A 19,096-nucleotide genomic window follows, 5' to 3' on the forward strand; every position below is an offset into this window, starting at 1 on the left:
TATTTTAAAAAGCTTTAACAAGTCAAAATAGTACATAGTACCAATGTAAAAATTCTAAATGCTAGGTTTGGTTTTGCAAAACATGCATGCAAAAGAGATATGGAAATGGCAAGAAGTTTTATTGCATCAAAAAGAGGCACACAACTTAACCTCTCAACAACTCAACGTCATTACAAAAATCTCAACATCATTACAAAACATCATTACAAAAATAAAGAAAAAATTTATTAATTGGTTAGTTTTTAATTGTGCTTATTGATTATTCTTTTTTGATTTATGTGTTTTTTTAAATACATATAGATTTGTATATTTCATTAGTTTTTTTCCTGAAAGAATTTAAATTATTTGAACTTTTGCTAATGAAAATCAGGCCATCTAATTTTAGCAGTTTTTCAATTATTAGGCTTTCGTATATTTATGATATGTGGTCAAATTTTTGACTGTGTTAGTAATATAATTCCAATCATAACATTTCACTAATGTATTGCAAACTATGTTTATGATATCCATTTGGCAATTAAATAATTTTAAAAATATCATGTCATCGCTCTTGATATTTCTAAAGCTTTTAATAAAGTTTGGCATGCTGGCCTTCTCCATAAACTTTCTTCTTATGGTGTATCTGGCAACATCTTTATGATTATTGAATCCTTCCTTTCCAATTGTAGCATAAAAGTTGTCCTCAATGGACAGCACTCTTCTTCTTATTCTATAACTTCAGGGGTTCCTCAAGGTTCTATTCTTGGCCCTATACTCTTTTTAATTTACAGTAACGGTCTTCCAGATATTCTCACATCTAAGGTGGCATTGTTTGCAGATGATACTACAATTTATTCTTGTCGTGATAAGAAACCAACACCCCCTGATTGCTTGGAGGGGGCATTTGAGCTTGAAAAGGATCTCACTTCTGCTACAGCATGGGCTCACAGTGGCTGGTGAACTTTAATTCAGATAAAACTCAATTTTTTTCAGCCAAATGTTATCGCAATAATTTAGATCTTCCTATATTTAAGAACGATAATTTACTTGATGAGTCATCTACCCTTCATCTTCTAGGATTAACTCTTACTTCCGATCTTTCTTAGAAACCATATATCAAATCAGCTGCAAAATTAGCATCTGCAAAGGTTGCATCTCTTTATCGAGCTCAACACTTTCTTACTTTGGATTCTATTCTCTATCTCTATAAATCTCAAATGGGGTGGATCTTCTAATAATTCCCTTTCTCTTTTAGACAAGGTGCAAAAATGCATTGTAAACATAGTTGAACCTGCTCTTGCAGCCAACCTCCAACAATTATCACATCGTCGTAATGTTGCTTCTCTTTCTCTTTTCTACAAATACTATAATGGGCACTGCTCTAAAGAGCTAGCATCTCTTGCGCCATCTACTAAAATTCATTCTCGTGTTACTCGTCATCCAATTAAGTCTCATCCTTTATCTGTGACTGTTCCTAAGTGCTCTAAAAACTCTTATTTGTCTAGTTTTTTTCCTCGAACATCAGTTCTTTGGAATTTGCTTCCTTCATCTTACTTATATTTATATTTAAAAATAATTTTTTATTTTCTATTTTTCCATATGGTTAAAATTGAAGTATTTACCACAATAGACATCCTATACTTTTTGAATTTTTAAAATTTAAGTAACATTTAAAATGAGACTATTCTCAAAGGCAGGTAACATTTTTGATGAAAAAAGAGCTAGATTGTTGTCCAAAACTGGATAGCAACTCTTTTTGCACCACAATATTCCTAAACTCCTAGAAATTCTTACATAATTGATTACTGAAAATAAAAGTACATTGTGTTTGTAAAGAAATTTGTATTTTTACTCGGGTTTACCTATAGTTCTTCATTACCCAGGACATTTTGTAGGACATATTGTAGGACAATAGTTTTTGGATTTAATTTACACATTCTGTGTCATATGTCTTTAAAAAAAGGTAAAAAAATAAATTCCGCCACTCCGGCCTGAAATTATGTAAATCTAGTCAGAACTAGAATGACCTAAAAGTCACAAATTCTGGTTGGAATTCCGGTACATTCCTAATATTCACCATCTTTTCATTTACCTTGATTACTACCTCTTTTTAATAGGTAATTTCAAAATTTTATTTGATATATACCTAGATTACTACCTCTTATTAATAGGTAACTTCAAAATTTTATTTTATATTTACCTATATTACAACCTTTTTATTAATAGGTAATTTCAAAACTTTAATTCATATTTACCAAGATTACTACCTTTTATTAATAGGTAACTTCAAAATTAGTTTTTAACATTGGTTTTTCTCCAATTAAAATAAATATAAATAAAAACAGAAACAGATTTAAAATTTTTTTAATTTTTTGTTATTTATGTTTGCATTGGTAAAATGGCCAGAAAAAATTATCCAGACTCACTACTAAGCATCTTTAAAACTTATTAAAAGACTAAAAAAAAACAAATACCATTTTACAAATGGCAAAAAAATTTAACCAAATTTTATAATTTTACCTTTTTTGACACCTAAATATTTTATTGACAACTAAATATTTTACTCAGTTATTGCTCTAACTGATATAATTGCTAAGTATTCACCATATTTAAAGAGAAAAGTATGCATTTATATCTTGCAAAAACTATATAGAAAATAAGTTTAGAGTTAATTAAACTTACCAAAACAAATTACTATTGAGATATTGAGAAAAAAAAAACCTTTTTATTTTTAATGCCATATTGTTTTTGCAAAAGGAATTCCAGCTTAATGATTTTTTTTAAAAAGAAATCTGATCAAAAATATAATGAAACTTTAACTAAAATAAGCAATTCAGTTAAAGTTAAAATATATTTTAATGTTTGGGTATTTCCATTTTTAATATATTAGGTATAATAAAAAAATTTTTTATTTTTTAAATTTCAATGATAACTTGCTAACATGCTACTAATATTAGAATTATTTTTCAAGTATAAAAAGTTTTTCATACTAAAAAAATGTGAGAAGTGAGCAGAAAAGTGAGTACGGTTGCAGGTTGTTAAAAAGACTCTATTAAAATCTAAAATTCAAAAACAATATTTTTGGAAATAGTAAAATATTAAAATAAATTAGTTGGTAAAAACAAATTACTGTTTTTGTTATCAAAAGTGACTATTTAAGAAAAGCCAGATCAAAGTTTAATTACAGTTTTCCTTTATTGTCAAATATGACATCTGAGAAGTGAAAGGCTTTGTAAACTAAAACATTTTAGTTGCAGCGAAAAAGTTTTATAATAATTGCAAATTAAGAAACAAGCAAACCCAAGGTTGAACGTATATTGTTTAAAAAAACCTCTATGGTGAACACATCATTTATTAAAAAACGAGGCATTTTTATAGAAAAAAAACTCAGCAGAACTGTTAATTAAAAATAGGCTAAGAAACAGAATTGTGAATGTACAAAAAAGATGAAAATTATTTTTGTTAATATCTCAATAAATAATTTCTTTTAGTTTAATTAACTTATTTGCTACAGTTTAAGATATAAACTTAACTTGTCTCAACACTTTGAGATCCCTTTAACTAAAAAGTTTTTAAAATAGTACTTTATTTTCTAAAAATTTTAATTTATTAACTTTCAATATTTTTAATTTTGATTCAAATACAAATGGGTTGAAAACCAGTGTTAGAAATCATCAAATAGCAAATATTTGAACTTGTCAAATAAAAAGTAAATTTATGGGTGTTTTCTTTTTCTTTTTCATAGAAAAAAATAATGAAAGCCTAGGAGCTGACAGGTGACACTGTTGACATGCCTTATCTGAAAAACTATCAAAGCTTAGTGATGTATGATAAAAATAACATATTTAGAACAAGCAAAAAAAATTCTAGGCTCAGCAAATAAAGGTTAGCTTTAATAATTAATTATATCTTACATTTCAATAAGAAACCTATCCTGTCAATAATGAATCAATACAAAAAGACAACCAGTGCAAAAAATGCTTGCAATGGGCAGTAGGCATATGTGGATGTTTTCCCCTTAAAGACCTAGCTATGAGGTTAAATATGAATCATTTTTGAATTCATTTATAAGACAATTATATGGAAGAACCAAATAAAACATCTTCTATCAAGACAGGGCTCCAGCACACACATAGTATAACACACTGGTTCAACATAAAAAAGATCAATGGGTAGATTTTAAAATTAATTTTATTATTATAATACAAATATAATGAAGTTTTAAAAACAAATAAAATGAATAAAACCTTTGCAACCAATTCAAGCAATTTGCCTGCAATGTTGCTGTTGCAATATCTTCGAGACGATGTCTTGAAATTGGTGAAATTAAGTTCAAATAATATTTTTCATAGATTCCATTTTGCAAATCCTAAACTCAAAAAAAAATTATAAATGAAAAACTATTTTTATCAATTAATAGACTGCACAGTGTAAACTGAATCATTTCTTTCCAAAAAATATTTTTTAATGTTTTTTCATGTTTTTTCTTTTTAAATATTTATTTTTACTTGTTTTGTTTTTTTTCCCTCTAGACTTGACATATTTATTTTTATTTTAATGTAATCTTTTGTTTCATTGATTAATTATTATTTTCAATACTAAAAAAAAAAATGTGTGAAGTGTTCGGGCTAAATCTAAGTGAGTGTTACTATTAGTAATATTAATGTTGATATTGAGTAATTAACAGTAACTTTTTTCAAAAAGGTGTTTTTCAAACAATTAAATCAGAGCAATATTGTGCCTATAAACAATAATAATCTGTGAAGGGCTGCTAGGAAACTTTTTTTATAAAAAAATTCTACCAGCTGTGACAGATAACTTCAAAGCAAGTTGCTTGAAGTTCACGTAATGTGGATTGAGCTTTTATTAATTCACTCTGTTAAGCTTTGTCTCTCAATAAAGAAATGGAGTGAAGCTCTTCATTTTATTATAATTAATAATTTGACAAAAGATATCCAGGTCTCGGGAGAATGCCTCTACACCATTGTAATAGGGTGTGTTGATTTTGGATTTTTTTTAAAAAAAAAAATGAGGAGTTACTAAAAGTTACAGAATTTGATGAAGAATCCAAATATGGTTTTAAAATTTGAGCTAAAAAATTTTTTGCTCAACTGATTTGACTTTTTATATTTCAATAAAATTTTGACATGGTTTCTCAAAAAAACCCAGTTTTTACTTAAACATTAACAAGATTTTTTTTACTTTATTTGATAAATATCAGTTGGGATATAAATGTTGACTAAAACTAATTTTAGATATGAATATATTTTCTTTAAGAACTTATATAGAATGTGAAAGAAATATTTTTATTTCAAAAATAGACTTTGAATTTAAATTTTAATATGCATATTAATTTAAAGTGAAATTAGATTGAGATTAATTTATAAATATTAAAATATTTTTCAATGTATTTTAAATATAGTTTGGCTTAACATTGCATAATAGTTTTATTGGTATTGATGTTAGAAATACAGAGAGATATTTAAAAAAAACAGAATTGTTTCAATAAATATTATAAACTTAATACAAAAACATTTGTGTCAAACTTTCAAGGTTTTGTTTACTATTACTTTTAGGCATTAACGGACAAATCTTTCTCTCAGACAAATCTTTCTCTCTTTTCATGAGTGTACACTCTACTTGAAGCTTCAGTAACTTGCTTTACACAACGCTCAACAGATTGTCCATGACATGGCTAAATCGGCACCTGCGCAGGATTTGATAAAAACACATTAATTTCAGAAGTTGTTAGAGAGGTAGTTAAGACTGGTTCATAAACCGGTGACTCCCATGATATCAGGTCTACCAATTTTTCAGCACTAAAGTTCAGAACAGGAGTTTTTCTTGGTCGAGGAGAAGAATCACCTTTTCGTAGATCTTCATTACCAATACTTCTAATATCTTATATTTTATTATTAAAATGTAAAATCAATTCATAATGTAAAATCATGAATTGATTATTCACTCACTATGAGACCACTTTAACTTTTTTTATTAATTAATAATTTAAACGAGAGAATGTAAAATCATGAATTGATCATTTTACAGCATAAATTTTATCTAAGAATATTCTTGTACTTTTGAACAGATATGATAAAGTTCACCCAACTGTTGACCGTAATTATCAAAAGATATGCAGCAATGGAGTTCAAATCCATCCAATCCTATGGAAGAATATATCATATATATAATATAATATTACATAAACCACATAGATAGTATAAAATTGTATAAAATATTGCAAAAAAAAACCCTTTTAAAACTCTAACATCATGTCATGGATGTCTGTGTACAAGAGGTCTGTAGCAAAAACAACTGCATGATACAACCCTCAAAATTAGAAAAAATGAAGTCAGCAATAACTTGCCGACCTCAATCTTTTAGAGGTCAGCAGCAGGTCGGCAAAAAAAATTTGATACAAAGGTCTTACCATAAAACAGAAACGAGTTTGGCAATTTTTTGCCGACCTCAAACACTTTTAGGTCGGTATTGCCAAATGCCGACCTTAATTCCAAGGGTTGATGATATCAATTTGTATGGTATGATGTAATATTAGCAATGAATACTTAGCTACTGTGTAAGTGAAATAAACTCAATCAGTCATTTATTAAATAAAAATCAAACAATCAAACATAAATTATGTCTCCAAGTTTTTTTAACCATAATTATTTCCATATAATTTAATAAATAAACTACTTGGCATATGCTGCGAATGTTTTCTTCTGATGGATAAACAAAATATACAGCTGGAACATCATTTATATCATCTCTATCAGAATGTAACAACCTAAAAATAAAAAACATGCCTACATGTGCTAATAAAAATATATAAATATATATATATATATATATAAATATATATATATATATATATATATATATATATATATATACATATATATATATATATATATATATATATATATATATATATATATATATATATATATATATATATATATATATATATATATATATATATATATATATATATATATATATATAAATTAGTAGAAAATCACTTTACAAAAATTTTTTTCATTTAAAACTGTGTTTCATCAACTTTAAAAAGTATTCTACAAAATTGTAGAACACATTTTAAAGTTGTTTAAATATATATATATATATATATATATATATATATATATATATATATATATATATATATATATATATATATATATATATATATATATATATATATATCTAAATATAAATATATACAAATAAAAAAATATATATATATATATCTCCTAAATAGTCAACCATAACACTAAAATATTGCAGGATTTCTAATGAAAACTTTTTTAAATTGTTCTATTTTGACAAAGAAAACCAATGCATTCAACCCAAACTAGCTAAGTATAGAAGCCGATTTTCTATGCAGACAAAAATATATTTATAACATTTACAATAAAACTAAATAATATATTTAAATATATTTGTCATTTTAGGATTTTATTAGCTAATTATTTAAGATTTACATTAGCTAACATTTAATATAGTAATAATCACTCACCCCTAGTCTAATAAAATGTTTATATATTAGAATATATATATTAATCTAGTATAAAAAGATTATTATACATTACTTTCTAATATTGTATAACAAACCAACTAAGTATTATACTTTAAAATTATTCTATAAATAACTAAGTGCATTAATATATAAAATTTGGGTTTGTGAGATACCTTGATAAAAAAAAAATCTTCAATGATATATTAAACTAGATTAGGGCTGCCATAAATGTTGGACTACCAAACGAGAACACAACCTGCCCCCTCCCCTTCCTCCCGACAAAAAAACAACACATTCAAATAAAATTCTACCAATAATAATAGCTTTATCATCAGAAAAAATTAAAAACAAAATGTGATTGATCATTGGTATTCCAACTGCAAACGTTCCCCCTAATGGTGATCCATTTTGGAGCATTTTGTTCAACAGAATAATTTGAATTTTTTGTGTGATGCACAGGCCTTGTTTTAAAGCGCCAAGCTACCAGCAATTTACATACGCATAACACAACTTTATGTACGCCTTGTATGTAAAATTGTACAACTTTATGTAAGCGACTTTTTGTCATTTTTTAACTTTTCAATTATTCTATAAACAGTAAGATAAAAAAAGTAATTAATTTTATAAAAAACCACATTAACTTTTGTATGACAATTATGTAGAAAAGTTTGTTACAAAAGTTTAAATGACAATTATGTTAGATATAAGCGCTATTTACTAATACAAAAAGCTCAAATAAGAATAAAAACCACCAACACTTAATCTTTGTTCAGCTAATTATTTTATTGAAATATTTATTAACAGAAAACAAAATAGTTTATATAATTTAGTTGAAACATCTGGTATAGTATGTAAACTTATCCTTATAAATTTCTTTATATTAAATTACAATATTTCTAGGGGTTATATATACCCTCGTTATTCAAGAAATATAAAAAAACCGTTAACAAACAAACAAATAATAAAATTTTAATGTAATGTGCTCTTGCGTCTTAAATAAGAAAAATAAGGTTTCCAAAACGTTGATGTGACGTAATCACTGTCGTCTTCATTTAAACTGCCTTCATTTGGAGATCACTGGTGATGCTGTATTTCCAAGGGCTCTATCACTTCTCTTAAAATAGTCTACCTCTACTTTAACGGTGTTGTTTTTTTTCCAGCTAAAAGCACCATGGCAATTTCTGGAATGCCCTGCTACAGCCAAATTTTTCCATTTTCCCTCAAAAGTATATTTTTGATGTTGGCAAATGCGAGTTGAAATCTTGAGTTTTGTTTCACCTACATAGAACTTTTCACATGAACACCCCAGTTTATAGACTCCTGGGTAAGAGTTGTTGGAAAGTCAAGGCTTGTTTTTTTGAGTTATTAATTGTTGAAGATATTTTGGTGATTTAAAAACTGGAGTATAGCCTGAACTTTTAAATATCTTTTTTAATTGATTACTTAATTTTGATACCCATGGCAGAGAAATATAATTAAGTTCTAGTTTTTTGATGTTATTGTTGTTGTTTTGTTGATTATTTTGCTTATTGTTTTTTATTTTTTTGACAATGTTTTGAAGTATTTTTTTATTATAACCATTTTCTATAAATATTTCTGTAAGAAACTTTAATTCATGATTTATGTGTTCTTTACTGCATAATGCAAAAGCTCTTTGAATAAAACCTTTAAATACACCATAAACTATTTTTAGATCATGACAAGAATGCGGCTTTATTTGCACATTAGTTATTGCATCTTTGCGATATATATTTAAAAAATATGTTCCAGATTTGTTATTTGTTATTGAGAGATTAAGAAAATTTATTGCGTGTGAATCACTTTCTTTTACAATTGTATATTTGATATTTGTGTGTTGATTATTTTGAGGGAAAATGGAAAAATTCGGACATAGCAGGGCATTCCAGAAATCGCCATGGTGCCTTTGGCTGGAATAAAAACAACATCGTTAAAGTAGAGGTAGACTATTTTAAGAGAAAAGTGAGAGAATCCTTGGAAATACAGCATCACCAGTGTTCTCCAAATGAAGGCAGTTTGAATGAAAAAGATGGTGACTATGTCACACCATCGTTTTGGAAACCTTATTTTTCTTATTTAAGACACAAGAACACATTACATTGAAGTTTTATTATTTGTTTGTTTTTTAACGGTTTTTTATATTACTTGAATAACGAGGGTATATATAACCCCTAGAAATATTGTAATTTAATATAAAGAAATTTATAAGGATAAGTTTACATACTATACCAGATGTTTCAACTTAATTATACTATATAAAAACTTATCTAAGATGTTAACTTTTAAAAAATAGTTTATAGTTGACGATATTTTTTTTTTTTGTATGCAAAGTTATTTAACGAAATGTAAAAAAAAACATTAAAAAAATATATATAAAAAAAGGTTTATTTTCTATCTTGCAAGCTCAAGAATATTTATACAACTTTTGATTGCAATATAAAAATTTACTTGAATTTCTATTTAATAATAAAAAATAAATAAATAATAAAAAAAAGGTAAATTTTATTTTATCTTTATTTTATATTATATTTTATTTTTATTTTGTTTTTATTTTATTGAAATGATTTTTTGCTTGAAAAACGCTAATACTTTAGGCTTAAAGCATAGATCATAATTATATAATTCAATTCTGATAAAAAATATATAATTTAAAACTAATTTAATAAAAATATATAACTTTATTTTGATTAAAAAATATATATAATTTAATTTTGATTTGAAAATATATAATTTTGATTAAAAAAATATTTTTAAGTTACTTAAAACTGAAGTTAATGGTTGGGTTCAATTTAACTGTCAAATTTATTTAAAAATATTACTAAATATTGTTCAATACTTTATTCTTTCCTTAAATAATTTTATTTATTCTTAAAAAAAAAATTGACTTATTTTTATTGCAATTTTTTTATTAATTAAAAATTAAATTTTAAATAAACGTGTTCGGAGGATCCATTAAATATTTGCACAAAACAAAAGTTATTTTTTGATAAATGATATATACAGCGATATAATTTTCATAAATGGTGTTTAGAAAAATAATCTTTGCTTTCACAACAAAATCGCTAATAAATTAAACCTTGAATAAATAAAGTAAATAAATTAAATTAATTTTTTTATTTGTTACTCGCTAATTTTTTTTAAATAAAAAATTATTTTTAGTTGCGAAGCCATAATTCAATATTTAAGAAATAATCATTTAAAAAAACTTAACATTAATTCATTTATAAAAATGTAGAGAAAAGAAAAAAATTTGTTTATATCAAACATTTTTTTAAATCTAATATCAAATTTAATTATTTAATATAAAAAAAATTACAAAAGAAATTAAATATTCCATAATAATATTAATAAAAATTGAGTTAAATAATATTTAATTTCTTTTGTGGTAATTAATACTATTGCAGTAATTTAAAAAAGTTAATGTCTTTAAAAAAAAAAAAAGTAAAGAGAATTTTACGACGTCAAATTCACGTTAGGCTAATGCATTAATCATTTTTTATTTAAAACAAGGCATGGGTGCATACGTAGTAAAGCTACAAAAAAAAGACTATAAATTAATTAGAGATTTACCTAAATTTAAATAACCCAACATAACCTAATGGCATACCCGATTATCATAACATTTTATTACATATATTTTTCACTCACTTTTACTCTCCCTCCCTGATGACATTAACACTCACTTTTGCATAGTTGTACTTTTCAGATGTTTTGGTTTTTCATAGCAACTCTTTTTCCTCTTTTAGATAATTCTAAGTTCATTACATGATATTTTAAAAATCGTAACACATTGAATTATACATTTCACTGTGTTGATAGAAAGCAAATTGCGTTCATCTGTCCATTGAGTCTGAATTAATGAGAGCACAAGTTCAACATGCGCATTATGCTGTGGAATGGCAAACAAGTATTGGCATATTTTCAATAGATTACCTTTTCTTTCTGTCTCTTTAGTTCTTATGAAATAGTGCAACCATTTATCATACACATCTTCCATTTTCCATTCTTGACATAGTTCTTTATCAATAAAAGATTTTAAATACATAACTTTCTCATAAATTGAATTTGTAAACAATATACCCTTTTCACATGTAATGGTTTTTTAGGCCTCATCCCATTCGGATACTACAATGAAAAGCACCATGAAAAAACAACACATTTAGCCATTGGAACTGACCACTTTGCAAAATTATTAATTCCAACATCGAAAAAATTCTCTACAAACTCTTTTTTGTGTGTCAGTAATTTTTTTTATACATATTTTAGTTTATAGTATGCCTGATACATTTGAATACCTAAAAACTTATTACTTAATCTTTCAGTTATTTGATTAACAATTTTTTAAGCCCTCCAAAATATTTTTTACTTCAATAACAGTTATAATCAATTTTTCAAGTTTTTAATTTGTTTTTCAAACATTTGACTGCGTACAAAATAAGTGTATACTTCTGATAATGGATTTTTGAAAAATCTATTATTGCTTTTGGGGGATTTTCTACTTCCACAAAAATATTTAAAAACTTTAAAATCTAGGGATTCTGTATTAACAAATCAAGACATTGGCAGTAGTAGAAGATGTATTATGAATGTGTGCAAGGCAACCAACTCTTTCTATATTTGCAGACAGTGTTTCTTTTTATTTGTAAAACACATTATTTATTCCATGCCTTCCTCTCTTGACAAAATTAGTATTAGTATTGTCAACTCGAAATGCCACAAAAGGCTTTTTACTAAAATATTATAATAGATCAATATATCTCCACAAATATATTTGTATTGGCAGTTTCAATAGACAAGGTTCATAACTTAAGGAATTTAAATTTTAGGCCACCACATTCCATGAAATAATGAATAAGTATTAAAACATCTTCATGTATTTGTGATTACTTGATTCTGTAGAAATTCCATAAAAAGAACCTTTTGTAATTCTTCTTTAATCATCTCTATGGAATAGGGTGCTAATAGATTTTTAATTAGAACAGTTGCATTTGTTCTTGCTGTAGATTGCTTGTTTGCAATTTCGGAATCTGGAAATATGATAGAATTGAGTTTAGTTGTGCAGTATAATTAACTGAATATCTGATATTATTTAACAGTTTCAATATCAAGTTGTTGATTCAGCAGAATATATTATTATATCTTCTGGTGAATTTTGTATTATCAAAAAGGATAATAAATTTCTAGATGAAGATGTGGACAAATGTAATTTCTTGATTTAACATGATCTCTTATGGTTGATTGTCCACCATGTCTCATATAAAAAATTGTAAATGGAACGAAATGCTTTGTATCCATTTTTTCCTTTTTTAAGAATAATTTTTATTCATAATACTATTTCTAATTTAATTTCCTTTTTAATAGGTTTTTTTTTGTAAATTTGTCAGATTGTTGACACTTCCTTTTTGGCATGTTTGTTGAAGTACTCAAACTGAAACAAATAATTAAATTACAAAATCAATCTGCATTAATAATAAAAAGAAATCAACATCAATATGCTACAGAAAATAGGCATATTGTTGAGTATTACTCGGAACTTTAAGCACATTCTTTATATAAAAAATTAATGGATTGATAAAGAAAAACAAACTGGATTAAGTCATTGCAAAACAAAATTCTTTTTCTTCAGAAAAATTTTATCAAGTAATTATTTACATAACAAAAAATGTTTCTTATTGTAAAAGGTGGTGCAATGTGCATGCACATATCAATATTTTCAGGTATGTTCAATATTGTAGGAGATTTTTTAAGAGTCTAATAATTTTAAATTGACCGGGACAAATGGTCATTTAAAAGGGACACTGGGACACAGAGCTTAAAACTGGGACATGTCCCAGTGTACTGGGACATATGGCAGCCTGAAACTAGATTTAAATTTTATTAAAAAAAAGAACTCTTATTTATTAGTTATGACCATTTAATGTTTCAACAAAGGGAAAACAAGGGAATTTTAAACTTCACATGATCATAAATCTTAAACAAAAAGGAAAGCCATACTTAGCCAGCATCAGGTTGGCAAAAAAATTTATTTGGATTTTTTGCTTTCTGTTACGAAAGGGATATGAATAATTGATTATTAAAACATTGCTTTATAAGAGCATAGTTAAAGCTGTTCAAAGACAATAATATTTTAATGAATATAGCAATTAAACTTTATATAAGTATATAGCAAATTTATATATTAATGATTTTTTAGTTTCAAAGTTGTTTTTTAACAAAACAAAAAAAATATCATAGTTTATTTATTTTATTTGTTTTATTGATTTTTTAAATTGATTATAGAAAGAATGTCATTTAAAAATAGAAATTTAATTTATGCTGCCCCAACCCAGAATCTCAGTTGATGTAGCAACACTCTCTTTCATATTTTAGCAAGATAGTCAGTCAACATATGTATTATATTAAGCCCCCACAGCTATCTAATGCAGTATATTATCATGTGCATCTAAAGCTGCATTCATATAAGTATATATATATATATATATATATATATATATATATATATATATATATATATATATATATATATATATATATATATATATATATATATATATATATATATATACATATATACAAATATAAACGCAGCATTAGATGCACACTGATGATGTCATACTAAAATAGGTAGCTGCGGGGGTTGAAGTACATACATCAAATATCTTATAACCTGCTGACGGTAGAAGTACTACTACATTTACAAAGGTTTTCGGGCTGGGGCAGATTTTCTGAAAATTTTTTTTACAATAAGAATAAAATTTAGCACTTTTTTATGACAGTTTTTATTATTATTAAATAGAAAATATTACAAAAAAATTTTATTATATAAATAACAAACTCAATACAAGAGATATCCAAAGCCATCGTTCATTGTTCCAGCAGAATCTTTAGTAATCTTTAATACAATCTAGTAATCTTTAATACAATCTAGTAATCTTTAATACAATTATTTTGTTTTATCATACATAGATTATCCAGGTCATATTGTAAAAATCCAGAAAATTGTTTAGATAAAATATCCGCAAAAATGCCAGAAAATGTTTTCCCTTATTTTCTTTTTAATTTTGTTTTTTTAGCTGAGTTGTTTTTAATTTTATTTTCAAACTTTTCATATTTTTTCTATGAGTGATGAGTGAAAAAGCTTAAAAAACAAATATATTTCAAAAATATATACTTAAACTTGTATGTATGGAAAATGTTTTAGATATCCGGAAAAACTAAAAGGTGAAAATAATATCTGGAATACCGGAAATATCTGGAAAAAGATAATACCTGATCCTAATTGATAAAACGTAATATCATAACTGCTTTTTTAATTATCGAAAAGCTTTGATAGAAAATAAAATCTATATTTGACAAAAGATCAAACCTGTGAATGAAACAGCATCAAATCTGTCAAATACAGATATGATGCTATCACTGATAGCATCAAATCTGATAGGGGTGAGCAAAACAGAATATCTGGTCTGGATTTTCAAAATCGGATTCGGATTTTAACAGGATATCCAGTTAAAATCCGAACATTGCTCACTCATAACTATAAGTGAGCTAAACCAAATATCTGGTCTGGTTTGTTAAAATGCGAATCCAATTTAAAAATTCAGACCGAATATCCGGTTTTGCTCACCCCTAGCTATCAGGCAGATTTGCACATCAGAGAGACTGTCAGCTATCTGTAAACTCATATTGTAAAGTAATGATCTTTAATTTGCTTCTAAAACAATAGTGTTTTTTAGAGTACCGAAAATCAATATGGGAAAACTATGGTATACTCTGTCACTGAACAAACTTAAGGTTCTAAAAATTGTTGACCATATGTCTTCTCACTCCAAAAAATGTTTCAAAACATTTTCTTCTTTTAGTTCACTTTGTAAAGATTTTTTTATCCTCTGAATACAAGTACAATGGTCCATATCTTTGCATCTGGAATTCGCTTAACATTTATTGTAACATTTACTAAAAGTAACATTAATAGTAATACCAGTTCCTCATGAACATACATTCCCTTACACTAGGAAACTGTGCAAGGGTATGTATGTTCAATTCAATCTAACAGGAATTTTTATCGCTCTTTTTTTTAACTAAAAGATCTACTAAGATAACTAAGATCTTCTTATAGTGACCTCATTATAAGCTTTCTTAAATTGAGCAATTCCCCAGCCATCCAGAGAATTACTAATCTCTGGTTTTGAGGTAAAAATCGCCTGTTACTCACAACCTTTTTTTCTGGTGCTGTAATGTCTAATTCAATCTGAATTTTTTTAATAAATTTTTTTTACTTAGTTTAAGGCTATCATTTGTAAAGTAATTGTTGATTTTTGATTTGATTGTGTTATAAGACTCTCTTTTATATAAAGTAGTTGTATATTATGAATATAGAACTGGAGGCTTATAAATGTTTATAATTTTCCATTTATATTTTTCTCGTAACTCAATTACCATAGATTCTACCATATTTTCTAAAATGCCATTATTAATTACTTTAAAAGTAATTCTATTTCTAATATTAGGTAACCAAAAAAGTTCGTGCAGTTTTCGGTAATTGAATTGTTTTTAGCATTTTTTACAACACCCACATCGCACAAGACAAGTAGCTTTGTTGCGTAATAGAACGCGTGTGTCACGCGCAGTTGCTGCATATATAGTGTAGGCTTGTAACGAGCTTACAGGAAAGGTTTTGTGTAAAGAAAGGATGGCAACCCAACCAACGATTATTCGATCTTGCTTACTTTACGAGTTCAAACTTGGAAGGAATGCAACACAAGCAGCCAAAAACATCTGCACAGCATTTGGAGAAGGTACAGTAAGTGAACGCACAGCACAGAAGTGGTTTCAGCGATTCTCTTCGGGAGATGAGTCCATCGAAGACCTGCCGCGTTCTGGACGCCCATTGTTGGTTGATGAGGATGAACTGAAGGACGCTGTCGAGTCTGACTCCAGCCAAACTTGCCAAGAACTTGCAGTGAGGTTTGCTGTGAGTGTTGAAACCATCCGCCTGCATCTACATGCGATTGGGAAAGCGTGGAAGCTGAGTCGGTGGGTTCCGCACAAATTGTCGATCGACAACAAGAAGCAACGGCTTACGATCTGCACATCACTCTTATCACGCCACAATGTTGAACCTTTTCTTGATCGTTTATTGACATGCGACGAAAAATGGATTGTGTACAACAATACCAAGCGTTGCTACCATTGGTTGTCCCCCGATGACCCCATCCCAAATACATTCAAGCCCAATCTCCACGAGCGGAAGGTTTTGCTCTGCATTTGGTGGACTACAGCTGGTGTGGTGCATTACGAGCTGCTCCCAACAGGCCAAACCATTACTAGACTGGTCTACTCAGCACAGCTGCAATGAGTTCACGACCTGTTGCTTGTAAAGCAGCCTGCACTGGTGCACAGGAGAGGAGTTCTGCTTCTCCATGACAATGCGAGACCGCACACCGCTCGCGTGACTCAGGACAAGCTCCAAAGCCTTGGTTGGGAGAGTTTGCCTCATCCACCATACTCGCCAGACCTCTCCCCTACTGATTTCCATTTTTTCCTTTCCCTGGGAAATCATTTAAAAGGACAGCAGTTCCGAGACCAGGACGCGGTTGAAATGGAGTTGAAAGCTTTTATAGATTCAAAGGACCAAGAATTTTTTAGAAGTGGAATAAATAAGCTTGTTTTACGTTGGGAAAAGGTTTTAGATGCTAATGGTGACTATTTTGATGAATAAATGTACTTACTTTTGTCGTTTTGTGTGTTTTTATTATATACGGAAAAACCGCACGAACTTTTTTGGTTACCTGATAAAAGCACCAGTTCCACAAACTCTTGAAATCCTTTGGCATATTAAAGGACCAGTAAAGTTATCCAGCTCATTGTCCGCAAAATCATTAATTTTCAAAACTTCTTGCAAAATAGTTATGTCAATATTGTTATTTTCATTGACAAAGTCTTTTAATAATTCAAAATTACTGCTAAGACTGCTTATATATATAAAATAGCATTTTTGTGACTTAGTTTACTTTTAGTAATCATCCTTAAGATGGTTGTGTTACCGAAGTTGTAAATGTTGATTTTATTCGTTGTTTTATATTGCATATTTATTGGTTGTTTTATATTGCATTATTTTTATATTGCAATCATTTATTTTTACATAAATCTCTGAGTTTGTATCATTCATGTTAATCAAATATACACTAGCATCATCATTCTGTACTTCCTCTACTTTTCTTTTATATTTAATGTTTTCTTTGCATACATTTTTAAAGTGGTTCAATTTTCCACATTTTTTATAACTTTAACCCAATGCTGGGCACTTACTTGGTAGTTTTAAAGATCTCAACATTTGCATTTATTTATTTTATCTTTATTTTATTCAATACAATTAACTGAAGGGAAGTCTATGATGTTTTTAATGATGATTTGTATACTAAAAGAGGATATTTGTTCAAGTTGCCTGATAAAATCAACACATGATCCTAGTTTAGGCAACTCTTCACTTTGCAGCATTTCCAGAGCTTTAATTCTCTGATCAGAAAATTTGATCCTGTCAAAATCAACCTCATTTCAATAAGATTATCTTCCACACTTTGGCCAACTTTTCGAAGTTACAAAAGCATGAAGTTTCATATAATTATTGTGAATATGATACAATCATTTCATTAGTTTATTATTTTAATGCTAAAAATCAGTTATATCTTGACTACCATTTACCTCATCTTTTAATTTCTTTGATTCTGCACTGGCTGAAAAGCACCTAATCCAGGTTTCTGCATTATCTGCATCATCTAAAGTGAAATTGGATCCTACTCACAGCGCTATTGTTGTATTGTTACTAAAATACAACTAATAGAAAAATAACAATATATATAACATCTTGTACATATGTTATCCATATTTATATATATATATCTATATATATATATATATATATATATATATATATATATATATATATATATATATATATATATATATATACATATATATATATATATATATATATATATATATATATATATATATATATATATATATATATATATAATTGTCACAAAATAAAATATATATAAAATTGCTTTACTTCTAAATTATTCTTCTATATTTCAAAATTTTATTTAAACTTATATATTTAATTTATAAGGGCTCTGTCAACATTATCTGGAATGAATATGGTCTTATTTCGAAGCTAACAAATAGACAATTTTCGAAAACAATTTTCTTTATAAAAGCAAAGCATCATAAAAGAAATTTTCAAAGTTAATACTTTATTTAAAAATAAAATCTGACATTTACAATATTGAATTCAACATACATTTTACTTTGAAATAACTATAACCCCAGTGTATAAGGTTATTCAAACTATTCAAAGAAGTAGGAGAAAATCTTCTGGATAATCTCCACGGGTTTTATGATGCATTGGATGCTAATGAGCAATATCTCATATTGCATACGGAAAAAATTTAGCAAATGGTTTTGATAACTCAAAAAACTTTAAACAGCTATTTTGTGCTTTTAAACTATCAGCTAAGTCAACATAACATCATACTTTATTCAGCTAAATAATATCATATTTTATTCAGTCATATAACA

At 27.0% G+C, this 19,096-nt stretch overlaps 2 protein-coding genes across 3 annotated transcripts in view; one reads left to right on the forward strand and one right to left on the reverse strand.

The window, feature by feature from the left end:
- LOC136084538 (sec1 family domain-containing protein 1-like) overlaps positions 1-19,096 on the reverse strand; it is a 52,073-nt gene that overhangs the window by 30,346 nt on the left and 2,631 nt on the right. Inside the window, exons 1-4 of one of the 2 annotated variants that reach the window (XM_065804654.1) lie at positions 14,359-14,634; positions 6,676-6,766; positions 6,058-6,143; positions 4,227-4,348 (exon numbers count right to left, since the gene is read on the reverse strand). The gene's annotated coding sequence lies outside the window, so the exon portion shown is untranslated. Of the gene's footprint in view, positions 1-4,226; positions 4,349-6,057; positions 6,144-6,675; positions 6,767-14,358; positions 14,635-19,096 lie in introns of those variants that run through there. The other variant, XM_065804653.1, reaches the window with a different exon arrangement.
- On the forward strand, positions 16,206-16,871 carry LOC136085245 (histone-lysine N-methyltransferase SETMAR-like). The gene has a single exon (XM_065806534.1). The coding sequence runs from the start codon at positions 16,206-16,208 to the stop codon at positions 16,869-16,871; it is 666 nt and encodes a 221-aa protein (XP_065662606.1).

Source organism: Hydra vulgaris, chromosome 09 (genome assembly GCF_038396675.1).
Source record: "Hydra vulgaris chromosome 09, alternate assembly HydraT2T_AEP".
NCBI classification, from domain to species: domain Eukaryota; kingdom Metazoa; phylum Cnidaria; class Hydrozoa; order Anthoathecata; family Hydridae; genus Hydra; species Hydra vulgaris.